Consider the following 27,562-nt stretch of genomic DNA (forward strand, 5'->3'; position numbering starts at 1 on the left):
GAATACTTGAACATCTTTATTACCCCCTATTTAATTTATAAAGTTGTACTTGCAAACTAACCACTAGAAAGTGTTGTACAGGCTAAGCTGTCACCATCACCACCACCACCATGTAATTAATTAATTAAAATTATATGTTTATAAGCAATTTTATAAGTAATTATTACTCCACTTTTTTCCTTTTGCAAAGACCTCAAGGTTGCATTTTATTCACGCAACAAGCCAATAAAATAGGTTAGGTTGCGTGTCTGTGATTATCTTAAAATTGTTCCATGTGCTTCATGGCCAAGTGGGGACTAGAACCCAGATCTCCAAAGCCCTAGTCCAACCCTCTAATTGCTGCATTACACTAAATGATGCTATCAGGATAGATACTTTAAAACACAGTTTGAGATAAAATTTATACCTGTGCAGACATTAGATCATAAAAAACAGGAACTTTTAAAAAGTTGGAATGCTGAAAATAGTTTTTGATAATGGTTTTGATAATGGTTAAATTTGTGTCACTTTTATCTTTAAAAAAAGTTGCCGTGACTTTTCATGGTTTGTTACTTTATTTTCTGAAATTGTACATAGTTTTATGTTTTCTTTGCAATTTCAACACTGGAGGTTAGCTTCCTTCTAGGTATCTTGCTGAGTGGATGTTTCTATCAGGTTACCTCAAGTATGAATGTGGTTTCCTTTAAACTGTCAAAATACAAGATGCTGTAGTACCTAAAAATGGGTTTTGCATGGAAGAAAGAGAGAGAGAGAGAATGGGAGATTATCTGAAAAGCCTCAAGCACTCATGATCAGGTTCATTCTAACTGACTGACTTTCTAAATTCAACCCCCTCCCCTCTTGCCCCTTTTACTTAAATGATGCAGCTTTTTTAACATTGCAATGAGCGCTCTCTATTTTTCTTCCCCGAATCTCTTTGGAGAAAGCTATAACCAGTGAAGCAGCCTTGAGTCTATCATTAGAGTGTATTAATCAGATTTTCCCCCTCAGGACTGGCAAAAGCTGACATATTCTTCAAATCCTTCAAGACACGAACCACATCACAGTAATATCATCTGATACTTGATCCAATGGGACAGAATGAGAATGAATTGACACCAAAAATAGAGGCACCAGTTGTCATGAGAGGATTAAAAAAAAGAGGTTAAATTCAGTGCTAAATAACAGTTCTAGAAATCTGCTCTCTTAGCCTTAATGCATTATAAAAGTTTATCATCTTGACCTAGGGCAGATCACAGGCCTGTTAACCAAAGTATTCCAAAACTGTGTTCTGTAACAAAAAAGAATAGCTCCTGAACATAATACAGAATACTGTTCTATAATACATTATTGTGGGTTTAAAAACCCTAAAAATGACCCAAACAAATGAAAAGTATTGCTGATTTTTTTCTCTTGCTGAAAACATTGGTTGCTAAGGGAGTTTCAGGCAAAACTGTGCTGATGAGACTTCTGTCTTATGCATTGGTTTGTGCTTGTAGCAGTGAAACCTTACCACAGACAACTTGTGTGTGGGAGAGGAAGACTGTGTGTGTGATGGACAGGAGAGAATGTTGTGAGAGACAGATGGGAGGAGAGGTGAATGAGAACATGGCAGACATAAAAGAAAGAAAAGGATTCACTTTTATTACTGGGCAGGTTGTGCATGTTTGCATTTTTTTTTTTTTTTTTTTTTTTTGCAGACCTGCAGTATAGTCACCTTTCTTGCAATATGACCATTTGTTGGGATGTGAGACAGCAGTGACCACCAAGAAAGAGATCTTGGGGTTGTGGTGGACAGTTTGAGGAAAACATCAGTCCATCCTGTGGCTGCTGTGAAAAAGCCTAAGTCCATGATAGCTTAATTAGGAAGAAAATTGAAAGTAAAACTGCCAAGATCATATTTCTGTTATAAAGACCTATGGAGCAACGACACTTAGAATATTGTATACAACACCCAGCTAAACAAGGATGCAGTACCTTTGGGAAGGTGCTGGAATAACTCCCCTATGAGGAACATATGGGATTGCCTAGCTTAGAAGAAATGGTGTGATGAAGGTTTACAAAATGATGCATTGTGTGCAGAAAGTGGATAAGGGGACTCTCTCTCATAATACTATAACCTGGATCAGCCTTTAGCTTTTAATTGTGGGAAAGTCTGGGCAGATAAAAGGAAATAGTTTTTTGCACAGCACATATTTAAACTATGGAATTCCACAAGATGGAGTGATAACTACCACACTGGACGGCTTTGAAAGGGGATTGAACCAATGTATGGAAAATAAAGGTATCAATGGCTATTAGTTCAGATGGCTATCTATATTCTACCTCCAGTCTAAGAGGTAGTATACCTATGTAAACTAGTTGCTAGGGAACATGGGCAGGAGGGTACGATTACACACATTGTGAATTTGCTTGTGAATTTTCCATGGGTAGATCTTTGGGCATTGTATGAACAGAAAACTGGACTGGATGGATCCTTGGTCTAATTCATTATGTCTCTCCCTATGTTCTTACTACCCTAATATATTATAGACATGTTGAGACTGAGGCTCATCCCATTTTGAAAGTTAGTTCAGGAAGATCTTGCTCCTTGACCAGATGCTAAATAAAGCTTCCCATATCTAGACAACAGCAAAATAGCCCATGTTGCCTTCTCCATGTCAGCTCTTATCCATTAGTAGCCCACAATTTCTAGTGGCCCGAGTGCCTAGTAGTCTAACAGTGTTATCTGTGCTTCCAAGGCACATCTTAGTCATTGGCCATGGCTTCACTTTTAAATAAACTAGCAGAGTTCAGTGCTTTGTATGGAAATATCTGTAACACTTTTGATTATCATTGGCAGATCCTGTGTCATGTTCACACATCATTGCTCATTTTGAAGCAATACTCTGTACATGGTCCAGACATAACATAGTTTAGTTATGCCAGAAATTAGGTTTGATTTCTTGGCCTTCTCCTTTCTTGTGCCCCTTTGTAGTCAAATGTTGGCAGACTAAGTTGAATATTAAACCATGGTTTGATCCTGGTTAAACATCATCAAATGTTTGATGAGCTGTTTCAGGTTTAATGAACAACTGTAGTTCACATAAATCAGGATAAATGTGCTAAAGCTGGGGCACAAAGGAGAAGGTGAAGTTAGGGGTGAAAGGACAGGCCTGTTGCTTATTCCTGGGTTAGTAAACTGGCTTCTAAGTTAGTAACATTATACCCAGAAAGGCCATCTTAGTATCCCATTTGCTTTAACAGTGGAAATTATAATTGAATGGAGTTACATTTGCACTCGTTTTTAATAACACAGTGGTAGATTCTGAAGTACAAGGCTCATTATTATGTAAGTCAATTGTATTACATTTTAACTTACCTTTAATCAAAAGAACCAATGCCCCGTGTCTCTTACAAACAACTCAGAAAAAGGCTTTTGCAGGTAAATGTTATCTGCATTACCCTGGCACTCTGGTAGATGTTATTATTGATTTTGCTCCAAAAACAGTTCTCCACCACCCCATTGCTCCTTCTAGGTATTACGTATGTTGTGCAAACAAAATGAACAAGCTTTTCAAAGGTCTGAGTAGCACTGTACTCAGGTGGTACTCAGCGCTAGGGTACTGTACCCTTTGGTAGTTCAGTAATTCTACTTCCCTGGAGTATATGTGAAACTGATTTTGTTAGATCTCTTGCTGTGTCTATCCAACTTTGCCTGTACCCTTTTTTGATGTCATGCTACTCTACCTCTTTCCTGTAGTGATGTTTGTGTTTTGTTGTTAATCTTCTACCTGCTTTAATCTGTAGCTGAAACTCTGGCATAGAGCTGATGAGTTCTTTGTTTTTGTTTTTGCTTTGTTGCGGTGCACTCATACATTGGGTCATGCAATTCTGCAGTGTAGCCAAAGATTTTCACTGTGCCACATTAGAACCAAAGCTAGTTGATATCAGTAATGTCCGTGCTCATACTTTTTGTTTGTTTTTTGCATTTGTCTTTCAGAATGGACCATCCAGTTCTTCATGTATCTTGGAATGACGCTGTAGCATTTTGCACTTGGGCAGGAAAACGGCTGCCAACAGAGGCTGAATGGGAATATAGTTGCCGAGGGGGTCTTGAGAATAGGCACGTATCAAGATTCTGTCCTTTCGCAAATGAAAGCAAGTATAGGAAAGGAAGCCCTTTCTTACATGCTGTTAAGAAAATCTTTAAGTCCTACTAAATAGAGCTGATTTCGAGCATCATAAAGTTCTCAGGTCATAATTTAATTTTTAATCAGTTCATAATATATTTTTTAACCATTTGCTAAAATAAAAGAAATTTGTTTGCAATGAACAGGACACTTAATTGTGCGAGCTGACTTGTGAGAAACAACTGGTTGCACTTGTGAAGGTAAAAAATAATAAAAAATGTAAGATAGTAAACAGCTATGTGGGAAAGCATAATAATGTAAAGATTTTAAGAAATGTAAGTGGATCTGTGCAGTTTGTTTGTTTGTTTGCATTTCTTTACTGCCCAATAGACAAAATTGGCTTCTGAAGCCAACCCCATACACTTTCCTTTGCAGCAGAGGCGGATAAGCTACTCCCCTCAGCCTCCCTCCCAGTGATCAGCTGACAAGAGTGATCTGTCCCTCGCATGGCCACCCTCTGTGTGGGAAGGAAGAAGGGGAGGGAGAAAAGGCTGTGGCAGAAAGTGAGAGATAGGAGTGTGGTGAAGGGAAAAGGGGTGATTCTATGTATTTTTTCTACTCCTGCTGGAATGTTCATCCCCCTCTGCAGACTGTTTGTCAGAATAGCAAGCGAGCGAGTAGTTAAATCCTGAAATTTATGTTGCACAGTCAAAACCAGGGGTCTCAAACTCGCGGCCCGTGGGCCAGTTGCCGGGCCGGGTGGGGCTCGGGGGAGGGGCTCTGCGGCCTTCAAAGTGCCGGCGGCACCTGGGCCGGCCTCCAGGAGCGACGTGGGATGAGCGGCCCACCACCACCGCGGTGGTGGAATGCTTGATGCGGCCCAGCCGCACCCAGACTCTACTTCCAGCAGCCCCCAGGTAAGTTGAGTTTGAGACCCCTGGTCAAAACAATGGCCCTTCAGGTGTAAAGTCCTTCCTGTATTTTTGCCAGTATCCTGTTTCTGATATATGCATCCGAAATTTAACCTGATAAGTGCTTCTGCAGCTGAAAACCTCATTGCATTCAAAATGAAAGAAGATTCTAGGATCTTTCCTCAAGAATGCAATCTTCCTCTCTGATTTGTGTCATTTATGAAACAGCTCTAGGGTATATCTCAGGATATAAACTCTATTGGTGTTTTTATAATCCTTGATGCCAAGTTTTTGTTTTCTTTCCGAGGTAAGAATTGGGGAAAACTTTCATGTATTGCTTTGTAAATATGTAAATCTGTAATCCTGCCTTATAAACTGCCATGTAAGTACATGATACTGAGTACACATTTTTAACTTACATCCTTGTTTTTTTGTTGCATTTTTAAAATACGTGTAATACTGGCAATGTCTATAAAAATAACTTTTTGAAAGTGCTAGCCATTCGTTTTTCTCATCTTTGATCTTGTTCTTCTGACTTCAGACAACAAGCATCCTACTGCTACACTGAGTAACTTTTGCCTGTGCTTCTTCAAACAGACTTTTTCCCTGGGGAAACAAGCTTCATCCAGGCGGTCAGCACTATGTTAATATCTGGCAGGGAGAATTCCCAAGGAACAATACAGGAGAAGATGGATACAAAGGAACTGCCCCTGTAAGTTACAGGTCTGCATCAAGACAAGATTTGGTTTGACCAGGACATGACTTGTTTTGCTATATATACCAGCTGGCTTGCATGGAAAAGCAAACAAACAACTAAAACTTCTGTTCTTTTGGACAGGATTGGTAAAATTTTCACACATTATAGTCCTTTCTGAGCAGATGGAACATGCCAAATGTCAGACAAATCAGTTCAGGCTTTTCTGTGCTAGGTAACTTTTATAATTCAGGATTTTTAAGGGGACATCTTCACGTTTTCTCTTAGCAGAATTGCATGGAATTTGCACGCATAGTTTCCTCTTCTGAGAGAACATAAGAAAAGTCATGCTGGTTCAGACCAAATATCCCTCTTATCCAGTACTCTGGATACATGGCGGCAAACCAGCTTCCTCCAGGATCGCTCAAGCAGGATGGGTGCAAGACCTCCTCCTGCTCAACCTCCTCAGCAGCTGGTGCATGCATGCATGCCAGCAAAGCTAGTTGCCACTGGTAGCCTCCTCCCTCATGAATCTGTCCTTTTTAACATCATCCAGATTGGCATCCATCAGCACTTCCCATTGCAGCAAAATCCACAGTTTAACTATAAGCTGTGTGCAGAAGTACTCTTTTTATCTGTCCTCAACCTTCCACCAATCAGCTTCTCTACTTCCTTCACACCATGCATTATTTTCAACACCTCTATCACATCTCCCCTTACTTGCCATTCTCCCACTCTGGGCAGTCTCAGCTGCATAGCCACTCTTCGTAGGGGAGCTGCTCCAACCACCTGATCATTTCTGTTGCCCTTCTCTGTCCTTTTTCCGGATCAGTAATGTGCTTTTCCAGGTAAGGTGACCAGAACTGAACACCAAGTGCAGTCACCCCAAAGATTTGTATAAGGGAAGTAAGTCTGTCAAATGTCAGAGAGACAGGTGCATTATAGTTGCAAAAGGAGTCTTTAAAATTTGGAGTGGGGGGTTATATTTTTGTACCTTCCCTCCTTCCCAGCTCTTTATGCAAATGGCATAATGTCAGAGAGGTGCAAATAAGTAACTTGAAACATTTTAGAAGGATAGATGCTGGGTTTCTCATTAGTGCAAGGGCAGTCTTGATTATGGAACAATGTGCATGGAAATAGCATTCATTCTATTGTTGCCTCTATGGAGGTAATTTATAAAATTCCAGAAGGATAGCTAGAACAGTTAGAGAGTCCTGAGGTACAAAACCATTTCTGGCTGTGTTTTTTATACAGCTGACACCAGCGGGTATGCATTCCTTTCTCCAGAGCTTTGTGACTGCATCCAGAATGGATAAGCTTGGTAACCTTATTCTGTGGTTAAAAGATAAAGCTGTCAGTCACAAATTATACACTCGCACACACACACACACACCTCTTCCTGCTCCTTCATGGATTGCTTGGAGGCAAAATATAACCATTTTTAACACAGAGCCTGAAATTGTCTGGCTAGCATTTCCATGCTCTGAATCTCCATGGCAGACTGGTTCACTTCAAGTCTCCTTGAAGAAGCCCTGCCTTGCCTCAGAGAGGAACCAAATCCCTCTGGAATAGCCAGCTACAGTTTTGGGTTCAGGCTTCAGGCTTCATCCAAACAGATGCACACCCTTCCTGTAAGTGTGACTGAAGTAACTGGCAGGCTCTCTACAGCTCATGGCTGATATTTTGTATGTATCGTTAGGAGATAGCAGGGAACAAAAGTTTGAAGGAAAGGCTGGCAAGTGGCTGTAAGAACAAGAAACACTCCTGTTTTCTCTCCTTCCCTTCTCAACAGATCAACAACAAATACCGTGTGTGTGTGTATTAGATTTCTAGCCTGCCTATTAGCCAAGATGACTCTCTGGGTGGTCTACAAAATATATAAGATAATATGAACAATATGCACAATAAAACAATAATATTAAATTGGGTATACATACTACAGAATAAAATAACCACAATAAAAGTACAGAAACCCCCACAATATTTCCAACATTTGTAGTACAATTTTCTATTGCCTAATGAGGAGACCAAGTAATATATCATTGAAATATGTACAAATGATTTTTTAAAAGGAGGAAACAGTAAATAGTTTTGGTGCTTGTGGTTTTCAATTGTCACAGAGCTCAGATCAACATAACTATGATCTCCAAATTGTGTTGGTTCCCATGATACATCCATAAGCAAAAAGATTATGTAAAATTTCAGTTTGCAGACCTTAAATTTCTACCTGGGTCTGTCATTTTTATAGTTAATAAAGCAATGATTAACCATTCCAGGCTGAATAATTCTCAGCAACTGGAAGTATTGGATGCTACTGTCAAATCCTGGATAGCAACCAATTGTAGATCAAGATGAAGGGACAGACATATTTTAGTATATACTTAGTACACAAATATAAAGTATGCAAGTATGCTTTGAAATAAAGTATGCTTGGAATTATTTCTAAGTGACACTACTTTCTTTCTATATATATAGTAAACAAATAATCATAAAGAACATGTTGCCTATTTGGAGATGGAAACATCATTTGAAATTGCCTTTCTCACTTTTTGTTTGTGCTTTTTGGAAAAGATATTATCAGTGAGATTGTAACTCATGCCTCCAATTCAATCAACCTTGCCAGACCTCGTGCACTCCAGATGTGTTTGAATGCAATTCATATTCTTTCTAGCCATAATCAAGTTGCGAAAGAGCTGTATTAAAAGGTAGCTGTTAGGAAGCCAGTGTTTTCATGAAATGGTAACCTTCTGTCTCTTTCCTGATACAATAGTAGAGAAAGTCATTGAAAAATGACCACATGCCAGTAATCTTTAATGTGAAAGCAAGCATTGTCAAAATAAGAACAAGCTGAGAAGGAGAAACTGGGAGACCTTTTCCTCTTTTCAGTTTTTTTGTGTGAAAAATACAGAAAATGCATGTGTGCTACTGGCTATTTGCATCAGTTGAAGCCTCATTCCTGTGAATTTGTAAAAGTAAGGCCATCAAGGCCATGTGAATTAAAAGGTAGACTCTCACCTCACCACAGAGGAAGAAACACCAAGAAGTCGATGCAAACTGAAAAGACAATATTTTACATCCCTCTCTCCTTTTAGTAAGTATGGTGAATACCAATAGATTAAACTTGATCTACTTTTTCCTGATCTGTTGCTTAGTACTTTTTTCTTTATTTTGCAGGTAGCAGCATTTCCTCCAAATGGTTATGGCTTGTACAATATTGTTGGAAATGCCTGGGAATGGACATCAGATTGGTGGGATGTTCATCATTCTTCAGATGAAACATACAACCCGGTCAGTATCTGATCAGAAAAAGCAGCAGCCATTTGCTGCTTTGTTCCTTCTCCACTGTGTGTGATATTGGAAGGCCAGATATGTTACAGGCTGAGTTATGGAGCATCAATCCTGAAAGCATTTTCTAGTTAGCATGGTCCTGACTTGCAGAAGGCCTGTCTGCACTTTAACCAAACTGTAGAACTTACTCAATTGTTTTCCAACTGTCTCTGTGTGTTTTTAGGTGAAGTTGAGAATAACCCTTTTATAACAGAACAAAGGACTGCCTTTCTTCTACACCAAAATAGTGGAGCTCAGGCAGACAGGCATGCTCAATGTGGCATAAGTGGTTTGAGTACTTGTTCATTGCTCTTAAAATTGATGTGTCTGAATGCAGAAAATGTGTGTTGGAGTAATTTCCAGCACACAGGAGATGTGGCTGATGGCAGAAAAGGTGGCATCAGTGATTGATCTGGAGTGTCTTCTATCACCTATATCTAATACAATGACTAAATGTGTTCTTAGCATCCCAGGACCTTGCCACAGTCGGCCGTTCCTTGTGGCAACCTCTAGAATGGGTGGCTGCAGTGTAGTTGCATGGAGCTATTTTCAGAGGTACAGCATGGTTGGACCCCTCCTCTGATGTGTGTGCAGGGGGCAGGACCAGAGGCATTAGGAAAGAGGACAGTGGTGGTAGCAGCGGTGCTGTGCCCACCTGGCTACTTGTGGTATTCTGGGTAAGTGCCATGAGTGAAAACATGCCATTGGTATCCCGATGACATCCAGAAGTCTCAGCAACCATGAGTGGCTTATTTAAGGCATGATGAGCCACAGAGCCCATAGATGCCATCATAACTACTCAAACCTGAGCTGCAGCTGTCTATGTCATTTAAATCTTGGGATTGTGGATTAAGAGAGAGGGCATTTTGGCTCTGTCCCATGGGAAACAGAGACTCAGGAATGGTTATGTCAATTGCTTGGCCATTTCTACATTCCAGAGGTCAGCCAGGGCTTCAGCAGAATTTCCTGGTGAAGTAACAGGAAAGTCCTCCCAAAACCTTCAGAAAACTATCTGTGCCCCTCCCCTGCAGACCCTCCAAATGCCAACAAGTCTCATAAATCCTAGTCTGCTGTATTTATTGCTGCATTAAATCATGGTGGCTTGTCAGATTACTGTCAGGGCTTGGAACCATTCAGCAAGGAACATGTTGGAAAAACAGTTTGTTCCAAACGTAGCACATCTTTGCCATTATTGGTCACTAGAGGCAAATTAAAGATAAACTGTTATGAAGGGTGTGCTTGAAAGCTCAGAAGCTCCTAATTTAGCTGTGCAAGGATTTTTATACTCTAACCCTATGCATGTGTCATTGGCTTTGATCTAACACTGTCTCACTGCCTTTAATAGAGCTTACTCCCATGTAAATGCATATAGGATATAAAACATTTCTCCCCCACAGCTATCTATCTATCTATCTATCTATCTATCTATCTATCTATCTATCTATCTAGAGAACTTCTATGCCGCCCCATTTGCTGAAGCCTCGGGGCGGCTCACAATCATAAATAAACACAATATAAAATAATATAATTTAAGTCGCCCTGGCCAAAGAATGAAATAAATAAATAGTATTAACAATTAAAGTAACATTTGAATAAAAAGGTCTTTGCCTGGTGCCAAAAAACAAATAACGACGGTGCCAGGCGGACCTCTCGGGGGAGCACATTCCATAAATTGGGCGCCACCACAAAGAAAGCCCTCCTCCGAGTACTTACCCTCCTAATATCCTTCACGGAGGGTTCCCGGAGAAGGGCCTCTCCCGCTGATCTCAAGGGGCGGGCGGGCATATATGGACATAAGCGCTCCTTCAGGTAACCAGGACCCAAGCCATTAAGGGCTTTATAGGTCATAACCAACACCTTGAATTGGGCCCGGGCTTCAATGGGGAACCAGTGAAGCTGACGGAGAACTGGAGTCATGTGAACAGAATGCCAGTCCCTGTCAGCAGCCTGGCAGCTCTATTTTGAACCAATTGAAGTATCCGGACCATCTTTAAGGGCAGTCCCACATAGAGCGCATTACAGAAGTCAAGTTGGGAAGCCACCAACGCGTGTGTCACTGTCGCCAGGCAGTCGTTCTCCAGGTAGGGCCACAGCTGATGGATCAGCCGAAGATGAAAGAAAGCACTCCTCGCCACCGCTGTCACCTGAGCTTCCAGTGAAAGCTCTGGGTCAAGGAGCACTCCCAAGCTGCGGACCTTGTCCCTAAGAGGGAGTGCAACCCCATTCAGGACTAGGTTCAGTTCACCCTCCCTGAAGCCCGATCCGCCAACCAACAGGACCTCCGTCTTGTCTGGATTGAGCTTCAGTCTATTGGCCCTCATCCAGCCCATTACCTCGGCCAGGCACCAGTTCAGCACAGCCACCGCCTCACCTGGATTGGTGGAAAATGAGAGGTAGAGCTGGGTATCATCAGCGTACTGATGACTCCACAGCCCACACCTCCTGATGACCTTTCCCAGCGGTTTCATGTAGATGTTAAATAGCAAGGGGGACAAAATGGATCCCTGCGGTACTCCATGGCATAGCTGCCATGGTGCACATCCATAGTCCCCCAGCACCACCTTCTGGAATCAGCCATTGAGATAGGAGCAGAACCACTGCAAAGCAGTGCCCCCTACTCCCAATCCCACTAGCCTATCCAGAAGGATACTGTGGTCGATGGTATCGAAAGCCGCTGAGAGGTCCAGGAGAACCAACAGGCGGAACCAGGAAGGAACACAAGGTGGCTTATAATTTTTTCCTCCACACCTTTATATCCTTGCAACAACAACCCTGTGAGGTAGGTCAGACTGAGAGTCAGTGACTGGTGCGAAGCCACCCAGTGGGCTTCCTGACTGAGCAGGGGCCAGAACCTGGATCATCCCAGTCCAGTGACCACCATACCACAACGTGCCTGTTCATATATGTTTGTTTATGGAAGCATGATTTTTTTATCCACAAGAAATCATAACATTTAGCTTAACTCTTAATTCTAGTAAGGGCAGAAGACTGTGGCTCAGTCTGATCGTCTGTGTTTGCATGCAAAGAATCCTTGGTTGAATTCGTGACATCTTCTATTAGAAGGGAAGTGGGCAAAGTTGGATTGGACAAAACTGGACTAGGTGGACCAAAGAGCTGACTCATAATTTAAGACCATTTCTATTTGTTTTATTACATATTCATTACAACATAAGAAAATAAACCCAAACATTCTGCAAAAACCATCATTTTGTGGCTCAAAAACTGCCAAATACTAGAACTTCTTGCATTCTTTTTTCTTTACTATCTTTCTGACCTGTTTCACCAAGTGGCAGGCTGAAATATGCTTACAGTCTTGTATTACATGGATGCTTCATTAGTTTGTTGATAGAAATGCATTAATTGTAAGGCATCTCTGTATGAACCCAGGCTATGGGTGACACACCAACTAAGCAAGACCTACTGAAGAGGTGAATGTGGGTAGCAATCCTGTATCTTTATTCCTGGCAAAAAGACTTCACTGCACAGTCACAACTCAAAATGAACCTGGAGTCAAAAAGAGACCAAACAGCTGTGTGTCCAAGAATAAATGGCACTTCAGCTGTACAGAGAATCATACACATCCTTTATTTCCAGTGTATTTAAGATAATGCTTTTGCAAAAGGCATGATAACATTTGCCCGTGTTTGATTCTCCCACAGGCAGAAGCCTTTTGTGCTCATTCTAATAGAGAGCACTTAGAATCTGCTTATCTCTGAAAAGATAACTGGAACTGCCAGTCTGTTTCATGTATCTCTTCACAGTGTCTTTCAAAAAAGTAGCAGGTTCTACCATACCTTGAATGAAACCAGTTTTTAAATGAAGGTGTCTAGTCCCAAAGACTGACCTGTTTACCTTTCATGTGTGAATTTATCTGCCAAGACTTTTTTTGGAAAGAGCTCTCAAAATGGAAGGTAGGATGACACTCAAAGCAGAAGAACCTCTTCTAAGCACCTTTCTCCCTTGGTCACCGTTTCTCAAGGTGTAAGTTTGAAAAAGGCCACGTTGTCTGGCTTCACTCAGTTGGTTTGCACAACAGGACAAGCAGTGGGGCTTTTTGTGCAAGTTGATCTGTTGTGTTGTCCAAACTCCCTCATGGTATTTTAATGTGATATATTTGGTTTTTAGAAACTATGAACAGGACCATTGGTCTTGTTTCTTGGTACCATGAAGGCTTGTTCTGTTATTTGACCTTGGAAAACACAACTCATTGTGGTTCCAAGGCCAGCACCCTAAAGCCTCTCAGCAAGAGCAACAGCAAGCTGCTCTCTAGCCAGAGAGTACCACTGACAGCTGCCATTTTGCATAACTGTTAGAGGCATCCCTGCTGCATCCACCTCCTGCCCTAAAGATCTGGGAAAGGAGCAGCACTGCTCAACTGATCCCCTGCCATCTCTCCCATGTGAGCAGGAGGAGTGGTACCTGGTTGGGGCTGTGCACCTCAGCAGATCTACCCCCCCCCATACTGCCCACTTGTCCACCAGAGGGATCCCCCTTGCATGTGTGTGGGGGGGACAAGAATCTGCTGAGTGGCGTTGCCCAGTTGGGGGCTCTGTACCTCACTGGATTCTTTCTTTGCTACCCACCATTCTAGCTCCCACTAGCCAGAGATGCCTCCCCAGGCAGGACCAAAGAAGGCAAATGAGAGAGGAATTATCTGAGCAGTGCTGGTCACTGCTGCCCAGCTGATTCATGCCCCTTCCACTGGGGTGTGATGGGGCTTCCCTCAGGTATACACAACTCCTTTCTGCAGTGCTATCCAACTTATTTCCCGCCTTTTGTCTGAAGTATGGATCCTCCAGTGCTCCCCCCTGGAGCAAGAGGATGGAGTGACTGATCATGTCCTACACTTCTGGGTGTGAGGCTGTTTGCACAACAGGGGCAGCTTGACAGCTGCAGCAAGCTGAATTAAGCAACTGATGGTGGCTGTCAAAGGGAAGAACCTCATTCCTGCCTGCAGTGCCTCCTGAGAGACTGCCTGGGGGACTGAGAGGGAGATGGCAGGAGGGAGGAGAGTTACACACTGAGCCTTGTCCATCAGGCACATCCATGCAAAAGTTTGTGAAGTGTGGAAACCACACAGGGTGGCTTGTGGTGAACTCACACAACGTGTCAGCACACACACATGGTTGAGTATGGGTTGTTGTGTGAACTCAGCCATGCTAACAAGCTATAGTTGTTTAAATACAAAGAACCCATGGTTGTTGGGTTGTGAATTGTGGTTCTTTCTGGTTAACAAGCATCATTTGTTAGTATGGCTGGGTTAACACACATTCAACTTGTGCTTAGCTTTGATTGCAGGTTATTTTGTGTCATGTTACTTCCTGTCTCACTTGCAGGCTTTTGAAGAGTAGTCTAGTCAGCTGCTGTGGGAAGCAGGACACTGGACTGAAGAGGCCAACTAAGGATTTTGTTTTGTTTAAAAAAGGGAGTAGGAATCTGCCTGCCCTGTGTTCTTTTTCAGTGACTGTGAAGACAGAGCAGGTCAGCTGGTTTGGAATAACTTACAATATGAAGGTGTTTAATTATGAATTGGAAAGAGCAGCCAATGCTTTTTGATGTTCAGATCTCCAAAACAGTATTCATCTGATGTAGTAAATACAAATTCTCCAGATAGTACATATAAGAAGAGCACTTCATTACTATAATTAAGGTTTGCCAGGCTGCATTTTGGTTTTGTAATACCATCTGTTTTCTGTTGGGGTGATGGCATTTGAACCGAGCTGAAGAAATTAAAAAGTTGAACTCTTTTGCATGGTCTGGAACAGTAGCTTTGCTTATCTTGTTGTATACTTCTCTCTCTCTCTCTTTCTCTCTCTCTTCATACACAGGAGAAGTTCTCCCACTTTCAGGCATGTTCTTTAATATAGTTCTACCCCAAGTACTTTTTGTCTTTCCTTATTTCTAATGCTTTCCAACCTAAAACCATCCCATGGTGATTTATCCCTATTGATGCTTAGCTGCCATCGAATGTAGTATAAGAAAATACTTCCCCTGTGCAATGAATTTTTACCCCCCCCCCATATTAGCTTGCCTGTCATTCTTTGTCACTCACCCATCCTCCTGTCATACTCTGTCACTCAGTTGTCTCCTATCCTGCTTTTCTCCTATTTGACAAGGCTTTGCTGTGTGGAGGGGATAATTAGCCTTGTTTGCCAAGGTTATCAAAATGTATATAAAACTAGATCTTCCATGAGGCCCATTCTTTGTTATTCCATGCATATGGCACTCTCTTCCATGGAGAGATAAGCATGAGTGCCGTATTCAGTGCCTCATGAAACCTCCGCTCTATGTTCTATGTAAAACTCTCTCGTAGGGAAATGCCTCGTACAGGTGTTCAGGTGTGTGTAAATGAGCAAGGGAAGGACGGAATGATGTGCTCTGTTCTTATCAGTTTGCAGAGATGCAGCCAAGCATGCATGTGATAAATGAGCTGTGCTATGGCTTAACCTAGAGATAGCTTTTAATTTTAGCCTTCCTGCTCTTGGAGATGCATGGTTGCTGGGCAGAACTGTGTACAGTTCAGCACCGAGAGGCTAATTTAGCTCCATGGCGCCACAGCAAGTTTGAGCTCTCCATTTTTGCATGCGGAAAGTTGCAGATTACAGTTTAGAAATGCATTTTGGTTCTGCTCCTAAGTGCTAGCAGCTGGGGACAGTTTAAATGCTTGAAGGAACACTTGTAAAACAAGCTTTTACAGTTGTTTTAATGAGGCTTGGGTTACCTTGAATCTGTCTTTGCGTGAGCCACACCACGTAATTCCCAGACTTAATGGTGGCTTCTTTTGGGCCATGGAGGGAGACCAGCTCAGAGGAGGATAATTACTTATTAGTCCATTTTCCTTTCCCCTGCCCTGAAGATTTCTTACATTTCCTTGGTGAGGCCAGGCCTTAAGAATAGGCCTACATTCTGAATGGAGGGGAGATTAGCACCAGTGGATGCAAAAGTTATGTTAACACTAATAGACGGGAAGGAGGGCAGGCAGAAGCAAAAGCTATTGTTTGTCTCTTCTCCCAAATAAATACACCAATTGGCTTTCTGCTGTTCACTGAGACTTGGTTTCTGCTAGGCGATGCCACCACAGAGAAAAGACAGGCTGGCTGCCCTCTGTGACCCGTAGTAAGCCAGGCTCAGTATTATTACCCTGTGAAACTACTCTCACTTTCCCTGCCTTTGTACTCTCCTTCCTCTCTGGACCCACTGACTAGACTATTGAAGTTACATAAAATGGCTTCCCTCTCTTTTGCCTCAAGATTCTACACTAGGAAAAGCTGTTCTGTCCCTCTCTGTTCTGCTATGACTGAATTAAGCTCCATGTTAGAGCAAGATATGGGACAAGCCAAAACACATGTCAGGAAAATAAGCAAATGGTCAAGCGCAGTATTACTGGGTAAGTTGGAGGTTTCCACAGGAGAGTTTGAGGCACAGCCAAAGTCAAAACACAGAGAAGCCATCAGATTCAAAATGCAGTCAAAGTAGCACGGTCAAGTAGAATCCAAGGATCAGAAGTATGGAGGTTTTTACCCAGGGAAACAAAACACTGAAGCCCATAGAACAGTGTTTTTTCCAGGTTAGGTTAAGACTGAAAGCTTCTATAGCCAGAGCTTCCTGAGCCCCATCCAGGGCTCAGCTTACATGCAAACTGGATACTTGCATTCTACTTCATTCTTGTAAAGGTCATAACCCACCCAGAAAATGCTTATTACTGGACAGATTAAAAGTATAATTCATAATTCATTCAATTGTACCCAGCCCTACCGCCATGCCAGTAGAATGCAAGCCACTTACAGAATGTTTTTCCTTCCCCCTGCTTTCTGCCTCCTCCTCCCAAATCTGCTCTTGAGGCTTGGGAGTGACCCTCTGGAGTAGATTGAGTTGGGAGGTGAACAGGGAGTTTCACAAAGGGGTGAATCAGTGGAACTTCCTCATGCAATGTTGGGTTTAAGTCACTTTCTCCTCCTATCTGTACCTGCTGTATATGGTAGACCACAGTTTCGTCTCATCTGTGCCCCTAGTCCAATGAAGATTTTATGGAGAATTGCTGCAGTGCTGCTCCATAAGTACTCCAGAAAATTTTCTAGAAGCAGTATGAGAAAGTAATGTTTGAATTAGTGATCACATTTTACTGGGCACTCTGTGACCTCCCCAGCTAAGCAATTTCTTTTAAAGTGGCCAGTCTGAAGTTAAGGCAGGAAACTGTTCCACTGCTGAAGTGTCTGCATCTCAAGCTGGATCAGAAATTCAAAGCACTTTCCTGTTGTTGTTGTTTATTAAGCTCTCCAGAATCCATCCTCAAGCACTGCTGCTCAGTATGATGGACCATGGAGATCTGGCTAGAACAGTATGGGAGGAGTAAGCATCAAATCTGGGAGTAGCGGATGGGGACAGAGGATGTGTGTTTTTGTTGCTCTCATATTTATAGCAAAAAAGGGGAAGGAAAAATACTTAGCAAGCAGAGGAAGCGACTCCATTATGGTGCATTTCGGCTTGCAACTGAATTCCCTCAATTGTAATAGAATGTTTGTTCTTGAAAAAAGATCCCCCCCCCCCCCCGTAATGTAATAAGGTGGCCTGAAGAGGTTACAGTGCAAGTAAAATGCGTTACCGTGTGCTAATCCCACTTTGGAATCTGCAGTTGCCACTTAGATTCACTTGTTGCCAATATGCTCTTCATTCCCCTTGGATCTTACATTCGTTTTGCATAATTAATAGGGGACATCATCCAAAGAACACACTAATTGTCTCTGTGCTTTAGTAGCAAAAGTTACTCCTTTATAGTCTGCGCACCTGTAGTAGGCCTGTAGAAAAAGAAGCTTTTTGTACAGGGTATTCTAAATTATTACTTTTCTTCCAACAGCAAATGCAGACTTAGGGCAACATTCAGTGTTGCTTTGGTGGAGCTACTTGTCAGATTCTGAATAATACTTTTTGATCTCACTTGGTGTTGCCACAGGGAACCCCATTCAGGCAATTGGCTAATGCCTTTCCTCCTTTTGTTTGTAATTCAAGGAGGAGTTCTTTGTGGCATGGAGTGATGGAACTGCCAAACATTATATTAGCCACACAGGCCCTGAGAACTACCTGGAGCTCTAGAGGCATTTCTGCTTGTTTCAGGTGTTCTCAGCAGACCGTAGTTGTGGTTGTGGGGTGAAAGCAATAACCACGTAACTAACAAGGTTAACATTTCTGTGTAAAGCTCAGTGTCTCCCCGCATCCCAATACCATGCCCAGCTAAGCACACGTCACAAGTCTTCTGGGGACACCTACAGTGATGTGCATAGTGTTCTCCATTGTCCTGGGTTTATAGTAGAAGGTCGGACTAAGGTTCAAAACAACTCTGAGGATTGTCTTTTGTTTTACTCATGTGTAGCCCTGATTTGGCTCAGGAGCACTACACTCCAGGATTATGCCTTGCTGTGCTTGTCCCTTTTTCTTCTGAAATTCCAATGGTATCTATAGAAGCTATTTCTCCTTTTATTAACCCCCTGCTCCTGTGGGGACTGTGAGGAGAGGCAGGTTTAATTCTTCTCTTGTCCAGCACAGTAGGAGGAAACAGTGCACACTTCTACCAGGGAAAAACAAAAGAAAAGGCTCAGTCATATTTTAATGTAATGTGTAGTTTGAGCCTAGGACAGATCTAGGCTTAAATCCCTCTCAGCCACACCACCTGTCCTGGCTTTTCTGAGTGGATCTTCTTACTGCATTATTTATTTAAGATTTTTGTATTCTATCCCTTGCGAGAGCCTCAGGACGGCTTACACAAATAAAATACATATACATAAAAGCATAAGATAAATAAATTAATGACCCACTCTGGCTACAATTAAAATATGATAATAAAATTCAATATTAAAACTTGTTAAAATATTGATTAAATAAAAAGGTCTTAACCTGGCGCCGAAAAACATATAATGAGGGCGCCAGGCGGACCTCCCTGGGGAGCGCATTCCACAGTTGGGGCGCCACCACAGAGAAGGCCCTCCTCCAGGTACTCTGTCTCCTAATATCTTTCACAGAGGGTTCCTGGAGGAGGGCCTCTGCTGCTGATCTCAGGGGTGGGAGGGCAAATAGGCAAGAAGGCATTCCTTTAGGTATCCTAGTCCCACGCAGTTTAGGGCTTTATAGGTGATAACCAGCACCTTGAATTGAGCCCGGACTTCAATGGGAAGCCAATGGAGCTGATAGAGGACTGGGGTTATATGGGAGTAATGCCCAGTCCCCGACAGCATCCTGACAGCTCTGTTTTGCACCATCTGAAGTATCCGGACTGTCTTCAAGGGCAGCCCCACGTAAAGCGCGTTACAGAAGTCCAACTGGGAAGTAACCAATGCGTGTGTTACTGTTGCTAGGCAATCTTCCTCCAGGTAGGGACACAGCTGATGGATCAGCCAAAGCTGAAAGAAGGCACTCCTCGCCACCGCTGTCACTTGAGCTTCCAAGGACAGCTCCGGGTCGAGGAGCACTCCCAAGCTGCGGACCCTGTCCTTTAGAGGGAGTGCAACCCCGTCCAGGGCAAGGCCCAAGTCACCCACCCAGGAGCTCAAATCACCCACCAACAGAACCTCCGTTTTATCTGGATTGACCTTCAGTTTCTTGGCCCTCATCCAGCCCATTACCTCAGTCAGGCACTGGTTCAGTACAGCCACTGCCTCACCTGGGTTAGTTGAAAAAGAGAGGTAGAGCTGGGTGTCATCAGCATACTGATGACTCCGCAGCCCAAACCTCCTGATGACCTCTCCCAGCGGTTTCATATAGATATTAAATAGCAAGGGGGACAAAATGGACCCCTGCGGCACTTCATGGCAGCATGGTGCAGAGCCAAAGTCCCCCAGCACCACCTTATGGAATCAGCCATCAAGGTTGGAGCGGAACCACTGCCAAGCAGTGCCTCCTACTCCCAGTCCCACCAGTCTATCCAAGAGGATGCCATGGTCGATGGTACTGAAAGCCGCTGTGAGGTGCAGGAGAACCAACAGGGGCGCAGTCCCCCTGTCTCTCTCCCTGCACATCATACAGGGCGACCAAGGCAGATTCAGTACCGTACCTGGGTCTGAAGCCAGAATGAAATGGGTCCAGATAATCAGTTTCATCCAAGAGTGCTTGGAGTTTTTCCTGCCACCACCCGTTCCAACACCTTGCCCAAAAACAGGATGTTGGCCACCGCTCTATAATTGATGGCCATCTCTGGATCCAGAGACGCCTTCTTTAGGACAGGCCTGATTACCACCTCCTTTAAAGGAACGGGCACCTGGCCGTCCCTCAGAGAGGCATTAATAACCTCCAGGATCCAGGAACCAATCCCATGTTTGGCTTTGGTCAGCAGCCACGAAGGACAAGGGTTGAGTAAGCAGGTGGTAGGATGTACTTGTCCAAGCACCTTGTCCACATCATCAGGCTGCATTAACTGAAATTCATCCATTAATACCTGACCAGATGGGGTCATTGGTGTCTCCCCTAAAGGATCTGAATCACTTGTGAAGTCCAGCTCGTGACGAATCTGAGCGATTTTCTCCTTGAAGTGCTGGACAAAGTCATCACAGCGGGTCTTCTTCACTTGGAAGAAGATGTGGGATAAAATCTGGGATTTGCTCCAGACTGAGTCACACTTAGTATAGACCCCTGAGGCAACCCATAATAAATACATGGGCATTTAAATAATGTTATGTAGCTCTTGTGTGGGTGAAGACAGGCATAAATAGGCGCATAGAGCAATGTTTGGTGAAATGTTGAAACTAATTTTTGAAATAACAGCAGTTATTTGTTTTCAATTATTTATATACCCCCTTTAATTAAAAAATCAGGGTATCTTACAATTTTAAAAATTCAGTTTAAAGTTACAGATTAGCTATATCATCATAATTATGCATCCAAAGTACTAAAATTGACAACATTTCTATCTGCAAATCATATTTTTGTTACTGTGCAAACCATGGCTAGTCTGCTTAGCATGATAACAATTACGTTTCTCATGAGACAATGTTGAAATCAAAGAAATTACAGTGATTTGGCAGCACCAAAAACTGCCAGAAGCAAAGACAGCCCTTCATGTTCTCTCAGACCTTTTTGGAAGGCTTTTCTTTTATCAAAAACAAACCAATCACTCTGTTCCAAGTAGCTTTCAAAATCCTGCCACTACTATACAGCCATATTGTGCTCTTTCTCTGTAAACAGAAACACATGGAGTTCCTATATAATACTGGAAATGGTCTTTTCTGTGCCTTTTCTGTAGCTCTGTTTGGTCTGAAGTCCCTGGATGCATTTGGGGCAAACAGTAGTACTTGTAATACTAGTGACATTATGGAATAATGCAATCACGATCATTCTGCTTTCTGACGTTAAGATCCCCAAAGTTTACAACATTATTAAAAAGCTTATTTCTCCTTTGGCATTTCCAAAACTTCTCCCCTTAGTTTTCCAGTATGATTTGTTAGCACAAAATGGTCCCCCAACTATTGGCCATGAGCCAACTGAGAAAGACAAAATCAGGGTCAGATATGAATCCAAACCAACCAATTCATCTCTCCACACAGAGGTATTCTATTCTTGAACACTTATGTGTGCCTGTGTGGATTCTGGGGGAAGAGATGTAAAAACTTGGAAAAACTGCAGTAGTCCACAAAATCCTCACTAGGGGACAATGGATACATGTAGTGAATGCATGTCCCTGAGAACTTTCTGCATGAGTCTTTGGTGTGTGTGTGCCATGTAGCTGCCCTGGCTCTCCAGTAACTTGCTCTAATAGTTCAGAGTCATGTTCTTATAATATACTGCAGAATTCCCCAGATCCTTACTTGGTTTAATGCTGGATTAGTTAACTTGGGTAATTTTTGTTTGTCTGAAAGAGGAAGGAAGGGGAGATCTAGATACTGCTTGGTCTCAAACAGAATCCTAATGTTGATACATGACCTACCACCAAATCCATAATTAGATGCAAGAGATGAACTAAAATCTTAACGGGGCATAAATTGTACAGCTCTGTCTATGACTCCAAAAGAAGTTGGATAGAATTCTGCTAATCACTTTACTTTTTCAGTCTATCATCACAATTTCATTCTTAACATCTAGCTTTTAGCAGAATGTTACAAAAGCTTATTAAGGGAAACCAAAATAGCATGCTGCAGACTTAACAGAAGAAAGTAGCAATTAAAAACTGAAGTAGTCTTTGCTGTGCAGAGGCCTTTGCAATTACATTGGACTGTCTTCCAGTCATTCACAGTGGACTGTTTTCCAAGCTTTTTCCTCCTTCATTGCCCTTTGGTTGTAGCAGCAGCTGTAGATTGCTCACATGAACTTTCACGCATTTCTCACTTTTCTATTTCTAATTCTTTTCTATCTTTTGAGTTGATATTTGCTGCTACCCTTGTGTAGATAGCCATTAATCAGTATCCTTTGATCTACAGAAAGGACCCCCAAAGGGAACTGACCGAGTGAAGAAAGGTGGATCCTACATGTGCCATAAGGTAATTCCAAAAGGGTCATTTCTCATTCCTAAGACAATTGTAAATTAGATGTTAGTATGTCCATATGTAGAGGTCCCTATTTGTATATCTGATAACTGGTAAGAGGAAAGAATGCAAATAGAATTGCTTTTAATACTGTACATCTAAAGATGGTGAATTTAGAAGCACTCCTGGATGGATAAATTGAATTAGCTTGATGAACCAGTGAACTGTTAATTAATTGAAGCATCCATTAATACTAGTTGTGATAAAACATCAGTTGTCTACTAATTTTAGCTTGTTGGCAATTTAGTTGTCCCATTTAGACAGTGAGGAACTTAACTGTTTCCTTTGTACTCCAGTGGCCAACCCACTGTTACAGCTGACATGTTGGATTAGGCTTTCTTAAAGGATGTCAGAATGCCTTCCTCTAAGTCAAAGGTAATGCTACTTGGACCTCCACAAGTGCACCTGAGATGACAATTAGTTTGGTAGTATGACCTCTTGATACTACCTAGGGTAGCTGTACGAAATGGACAAGGGGAGCAAAGAGCAGTATGGAATGTGGTAAAATGAGAAACTTATTTTTATTCATGTTCAACATATTATGTCTGTTGCTGGGATAAATGTACTGATCATAGAACTACTTTGTGGTTTGACTTCCCTGTTGAGTTGGGATCCCAAGACCAATGAAGGGAAAGCATTGCAAGCTGAGGGAGAAAACAAGTTTGAGTCTCTGTGTGTGCTGGTTATATTGTTTTCTTGGCTTTGGAAGAACATGGACTGCTGCTATTACTTAATAAGAAAATACAATGTTTATCCGGTGGAGGTCAATACTGACTGAGAATGGTGGTTCTCGCAGCAGTCGCACAGCTACCCTGGTATTGAAGGTAGTGAAAGAGAAATAGTTCAAGCGGTAGCCATCAACTGGTAGTATAGCAGTTGGCTCTCTCACTTCCACAGGGTGAGGAATCAGATGGAAAGGTCATAGGGAAATGAAGTTAGGGAAGGGAATAAGGTGGTTCCTCACAGGCCAATAGCTTTTGCAAGCAGAAACATGCCAAATAGTGCTTGATGACCCAATTACTGGCCTGAACAACACACAAAAATAAATAAAGTTAAATTGGAAGGAACCCTAACCAACTGCCCAAACCTCTTCAGGTAGTCCTTTCTCACCTGGTGCCCTTTAGATGTGCTAGACTAAATGCCTGTCATTCTCACCCAATGGCCTTATTGACCGGGAATGATGGGCATTACAGTCTGACACATCAGCAGGGCACCAGTTTGGGGAAGGATGTCCTAAGGGATGTTTGTCTTTAAAATCACAGTAAAATCAGCATAAATATGAACCTTTATTTTCTTTACATTCTCAATTGGAGCCCTGCTGTGGATCTTCTTGCCCTCAGATAACTTTTTCCATGGCTGTGCCTTTGTTGGTGCCCATCTCCCTAGTATTTGGTTGCCAGCTAAGATAATTTTATTTTCCTGAACTCTTAATTCAGATTAGATTTTATTCTATTCATTTATTTTTATTTATTAAAACACTTATATGCTATCCTTTGCCACAGGCTCAGGACAGCTTACAAGAATATCAATATAAATAATTTTGGGTGGGTTTCATTTATTTATTGCTGTTTCTCTGCATTCACTGCTGCTTCTTCTAATGCCTCATTGTTTTGCTATACATGCACACATACTTACATACATGAGAGATTTAGTTTTCTGTCAGTGATTGAATTTTCATTTTGTATTGTTACAGCCGCCTTGGAAGCTTGTGCATGTGCAAGAGATAATTAAATAGCACAGCACTGACATAGTTTCCTAGAGTGGGAGGCTGCTCAAGAGCTAAGTAGTGTAGTGATGGGAAAGAGCTGGTCTCCACTGAAATGGAGGGATCTTTGGTGTTTGCCTTGTGTGCATGCAAATGCACGTGTCCACTGACACCATCTGCAAGAAGACACAAAATGACCTACTGCCTGTAAGGATGTCCTTATGAGATGGGTAGGAGACTTCTGTTGTCACATTATTACAATCCCATTGCAGCTGCTGCGCTTAAATCCTTCTCTGTTTTCTTTGTTATATGTGTTATCACTGTATTGTATTTGTTTTTATTTTGCATGTCACCCTGGGAGCTTTGGATATAGAACCACTCATTTGTTTAATTTAATTTAAAGCAGGGAACAAGGGGAACTGACTAGCAATTACCATTGCATCACCTGTCACTTTGCTACTTCTAACAGGAAGTAGCTTGGAATGCTGAGCAATTATTTTTGTAATAATATTCCAGATTTCACTTCTATTAATCGACCTGATGCTCTTGGCACTGGCCATGAGGCTCCACCAGAAGTCATTCAGTCCATCTGCTTGATGGTCTTTCATGGTCTTCTTTTTGGGGAGTGGGGAGAGGTTGATTAATGTAATTTTTAGGTATCCAAAATCAAGACTATGCTAGCCATATAAATTATGGACAGTCATGATCTGGCGGAGCTATGGAATTAAGCTCCATAGCTCCTCCAGATGACCCTGTAGTTGCTCATAACCTGTGCTGGTTCTTAAATTATTTTAACCTGAGCAGAAATGAGGAAACTAAGAGGACATCTCAGCCTAATGCTTATTTTTTTAAAAAAAGCATCCATTCTTACCTGGCAAGTTATCATGATAGACATGTAAACTCCTTCAAGATTTAGTATCTCTAATAGCCTATAGAAAGCTAATTTTCCTTAGAGTTGAAATATTAATGGAGAAGGTTCATTATGGTAAAATCAAGGAAATTAAAGCAATTTGTACTTTTATTTATTAATTAAATTCCCTGTAAAGCTTGTGAAAGGTTCTGGAAAATTGGAAGGAAACTGGTATGTGTGTATGTGCTCTTAGCAACCAGTAATCATTTTGAAACACTTCTTAAATAATAAACGTGCACATCTTCTTCCATGGCTATTGGGCTAATTCCAGTTGTAATCTACAGTAGACTTCTTGTAAAAATCTGTTCAGGCCAAAGTTGTGTCCCCAGTATAATTTATTCTAATTAAAAACTAATCTTATTCTGTGTTTTCTTTCTCTTTGGCAGCTTGTGAGGTCCTTTTTCTTATATACATTAATGTTTTCATGTGTAACTCATCTTTCATAAAATGATTACATTTTCTACAGTGAGATCACATGTTTGAGGCTCATTTTATTTGGGGGTGAAATCAATGTCACACGTTAATTAGCAGATTTGATTAAATTAACAACGGGATAACAGTTTTCTTTACAGATGAGTAATATGTCCCATTTTAGACCCAGCTAAAGACAAAATAGGTTTTCTTTAAAAAGGTTGGTAAAAGTTCTGTTTCAGGACTGGAAAGTATAGCAAAAGAACATAGTCTTTAATGAAAATGCATTGTTTCTCCAATATCCACCTATTTCTTAGGACATGGTCATGGGTAAACTTGCTGAAGGTAAATATAGGCCAGAGATGGGTGAGTCCCTGCAGCTTGTGTGTTGGGTAAGAAATTGGTTGAGCAGGTTCACACTCGACCTTTGTGTGCTCGACCCTTGCCCTTCATGTCTCATTACAGCAACTAAGAAAGAGATTTCTACCTGGATCCAGGCAGCTATGAATGCCTCCTGCCTGTGTACCAGCTTCTTTAAAAGAGGCTGTAATTAAGCCACTCCTGAAAAGTCCAGACCTGGATTCAGAGGATGTTAATAACTGCAGTTGCACGAGGAACAAAATCCAGATTTCCCAGTTCATGAAGCAAAGCCTAGTCTCTCATAATTCAGCAAAACTCTTCTGCTGCCTCTTCACAATGCTTTTTCACAGCCAGTAAAGCACCTTTTTTACCATCCAGTTGAATTTGCAGGGCTAGGACATAAAACTGTTTCTATTCAACATATGCACACCAGTATGCATATGTACATTTGATACAGAAACTGGGTATGTTTCTTTGATACAGAAACTGGATTACTGATTTGTTTGTTTGTTTGCCAACAGAAGCCAATATTGAAAGAATGGGCATATTATAATCATGCTCTTGATGAAATGCAACCCAGCCCTTAATCCTGTACCACAACAATTCATGCACACACTCACCTGGATTATTCATAAACCAACAGTTAGTAACCTCCATCAAGATTTGCTTATTAAATGGAATCAGCCTTTCTGTCTGTGCTGCATCCTCTTCTGTTAATGACAATATATTTGTCCTGATGCACTCTGTACATCCAATCCATAATTGGATTTGGCTTGTCTATGTCCACCCTCTTAATTTGCTTGAGAAGACAAAAACATTTTCAGTAAGACAGAGAGTTCTATTTTCAGTATTTGGTACTTCATTATTTGGACAATGCTACAACCAGAAAAACTGCACTCCTTTACATCACTATAATTAAACTGATAGAGTCAGCACTTGTCAGGATGCCTGGCATCAAGATGACTTTCCACATTGCACAAACCAGCCATCATCACAAACTAATCATTTTCCTTCTGTATTAAAAATCAGTTTACAGATGTCACAGGTCAAGGACTGCTTTTACATTAAAATGACTTGGAACAGAGAAGTATTGACATGTGTCTAGCAGAATCCTAATTTAACTGTTCAAAAATTTGCTGTCTGTCCAGAAGGAAGAACTATACATCTGTGTCCTGGGGATTTCAAAATTTGCCAATCAGTGTAGAGATTCCGTTACTAAGAATGAACTAAAAGTGACATACCAAACATATAATATGGGCTTCATGTACAAGATGCATGCCATTTCATTTCATATCCATCTCTTCTGAAAAGACTTGGCGGCTGCTGGTATCAAGTATCAGCTGTCCCTCCAGAAGCTTCTCTCATTTCCTTTGCAGTCCCTGTTTTCCTTCCTCCTTTGCCCTGACTCAATTCATTTCTTTTGGGCCATTTCACAAGGCCTGGTGTTGGTGGGCCCAAAACCACATAGCTGTTACAGTTACTCTCCTTCTTCTAGTTCTTAAACTTCTATTGCCATTCGTGGACTGTCCATGACATGCAAGCAAGTGATGTACCTTGACTAAGCATGGGTGCTTTTGTAAAATTTGAAATAGGGCAACAAAGAATGGGTGAGAAAGGGAAGATGTAACTAAAGGACCTGGCAGGGGAGCAG

General features: G+C 41.8%; 1 protein-coding gene across 5 annotated transcripts in view; it reads left to right on the forward strand.

Annotated features, from left to right (window-relative positions):
• The window catches only part of SUMF1 (sulfatase modifying factor 1), a 77,323-nt gene that overhangs the window by 42,396 nt on the left and 7,365 nt on the right, over window positions 1-27,562 (forward strand). For 4 of the 5 annotated variants that reach the window (XR_006416783.1, XR_006416782.1, XM_044451903.1 and 1 more), the window contains exons 5-8: window positions 3,962-4,084; window positions 5,600-5,714; window positions 8,871-8,984; window positions 22,421-22,480. Coding sequence is in view for 3 of the 5 variants with exons in the window: in XM_044451903.1 (XP_044307838.1) it covers window positions 3,962-4,084; window positions 5,600-5,714; window positions 8,871-8,984; window positions 22,421-22,480 (412 nt within the window). In the remaining 2 variants the exon portion in view is untranslated. Of the gene's footprint in view, window positions 1-3,961; window positions 4,085-5,599; window positions 5,726-8,870; window positions 8,988-22,420; window positions 22,481-27,562 lie in introns of those variants that run through there. The other variant, XM_044451902.1, reaches the window with a different exon arrangement.

This window comes from Varanus komodoensis, unplaced genomic scaffold (genome assembly GCF_004798865.1).
Source record: "Varanus komodoensis strain SLA01 unplaced genomic scaffold, ASM479886v1 scaffold6_4, whole genome shotgun sequence".
Lineage (NCBI taxonomy): Eukaryota > Metazoa > Chordata > Lepidosauria > Squamata > Varanidae > Varanus > Varanus komodoensis.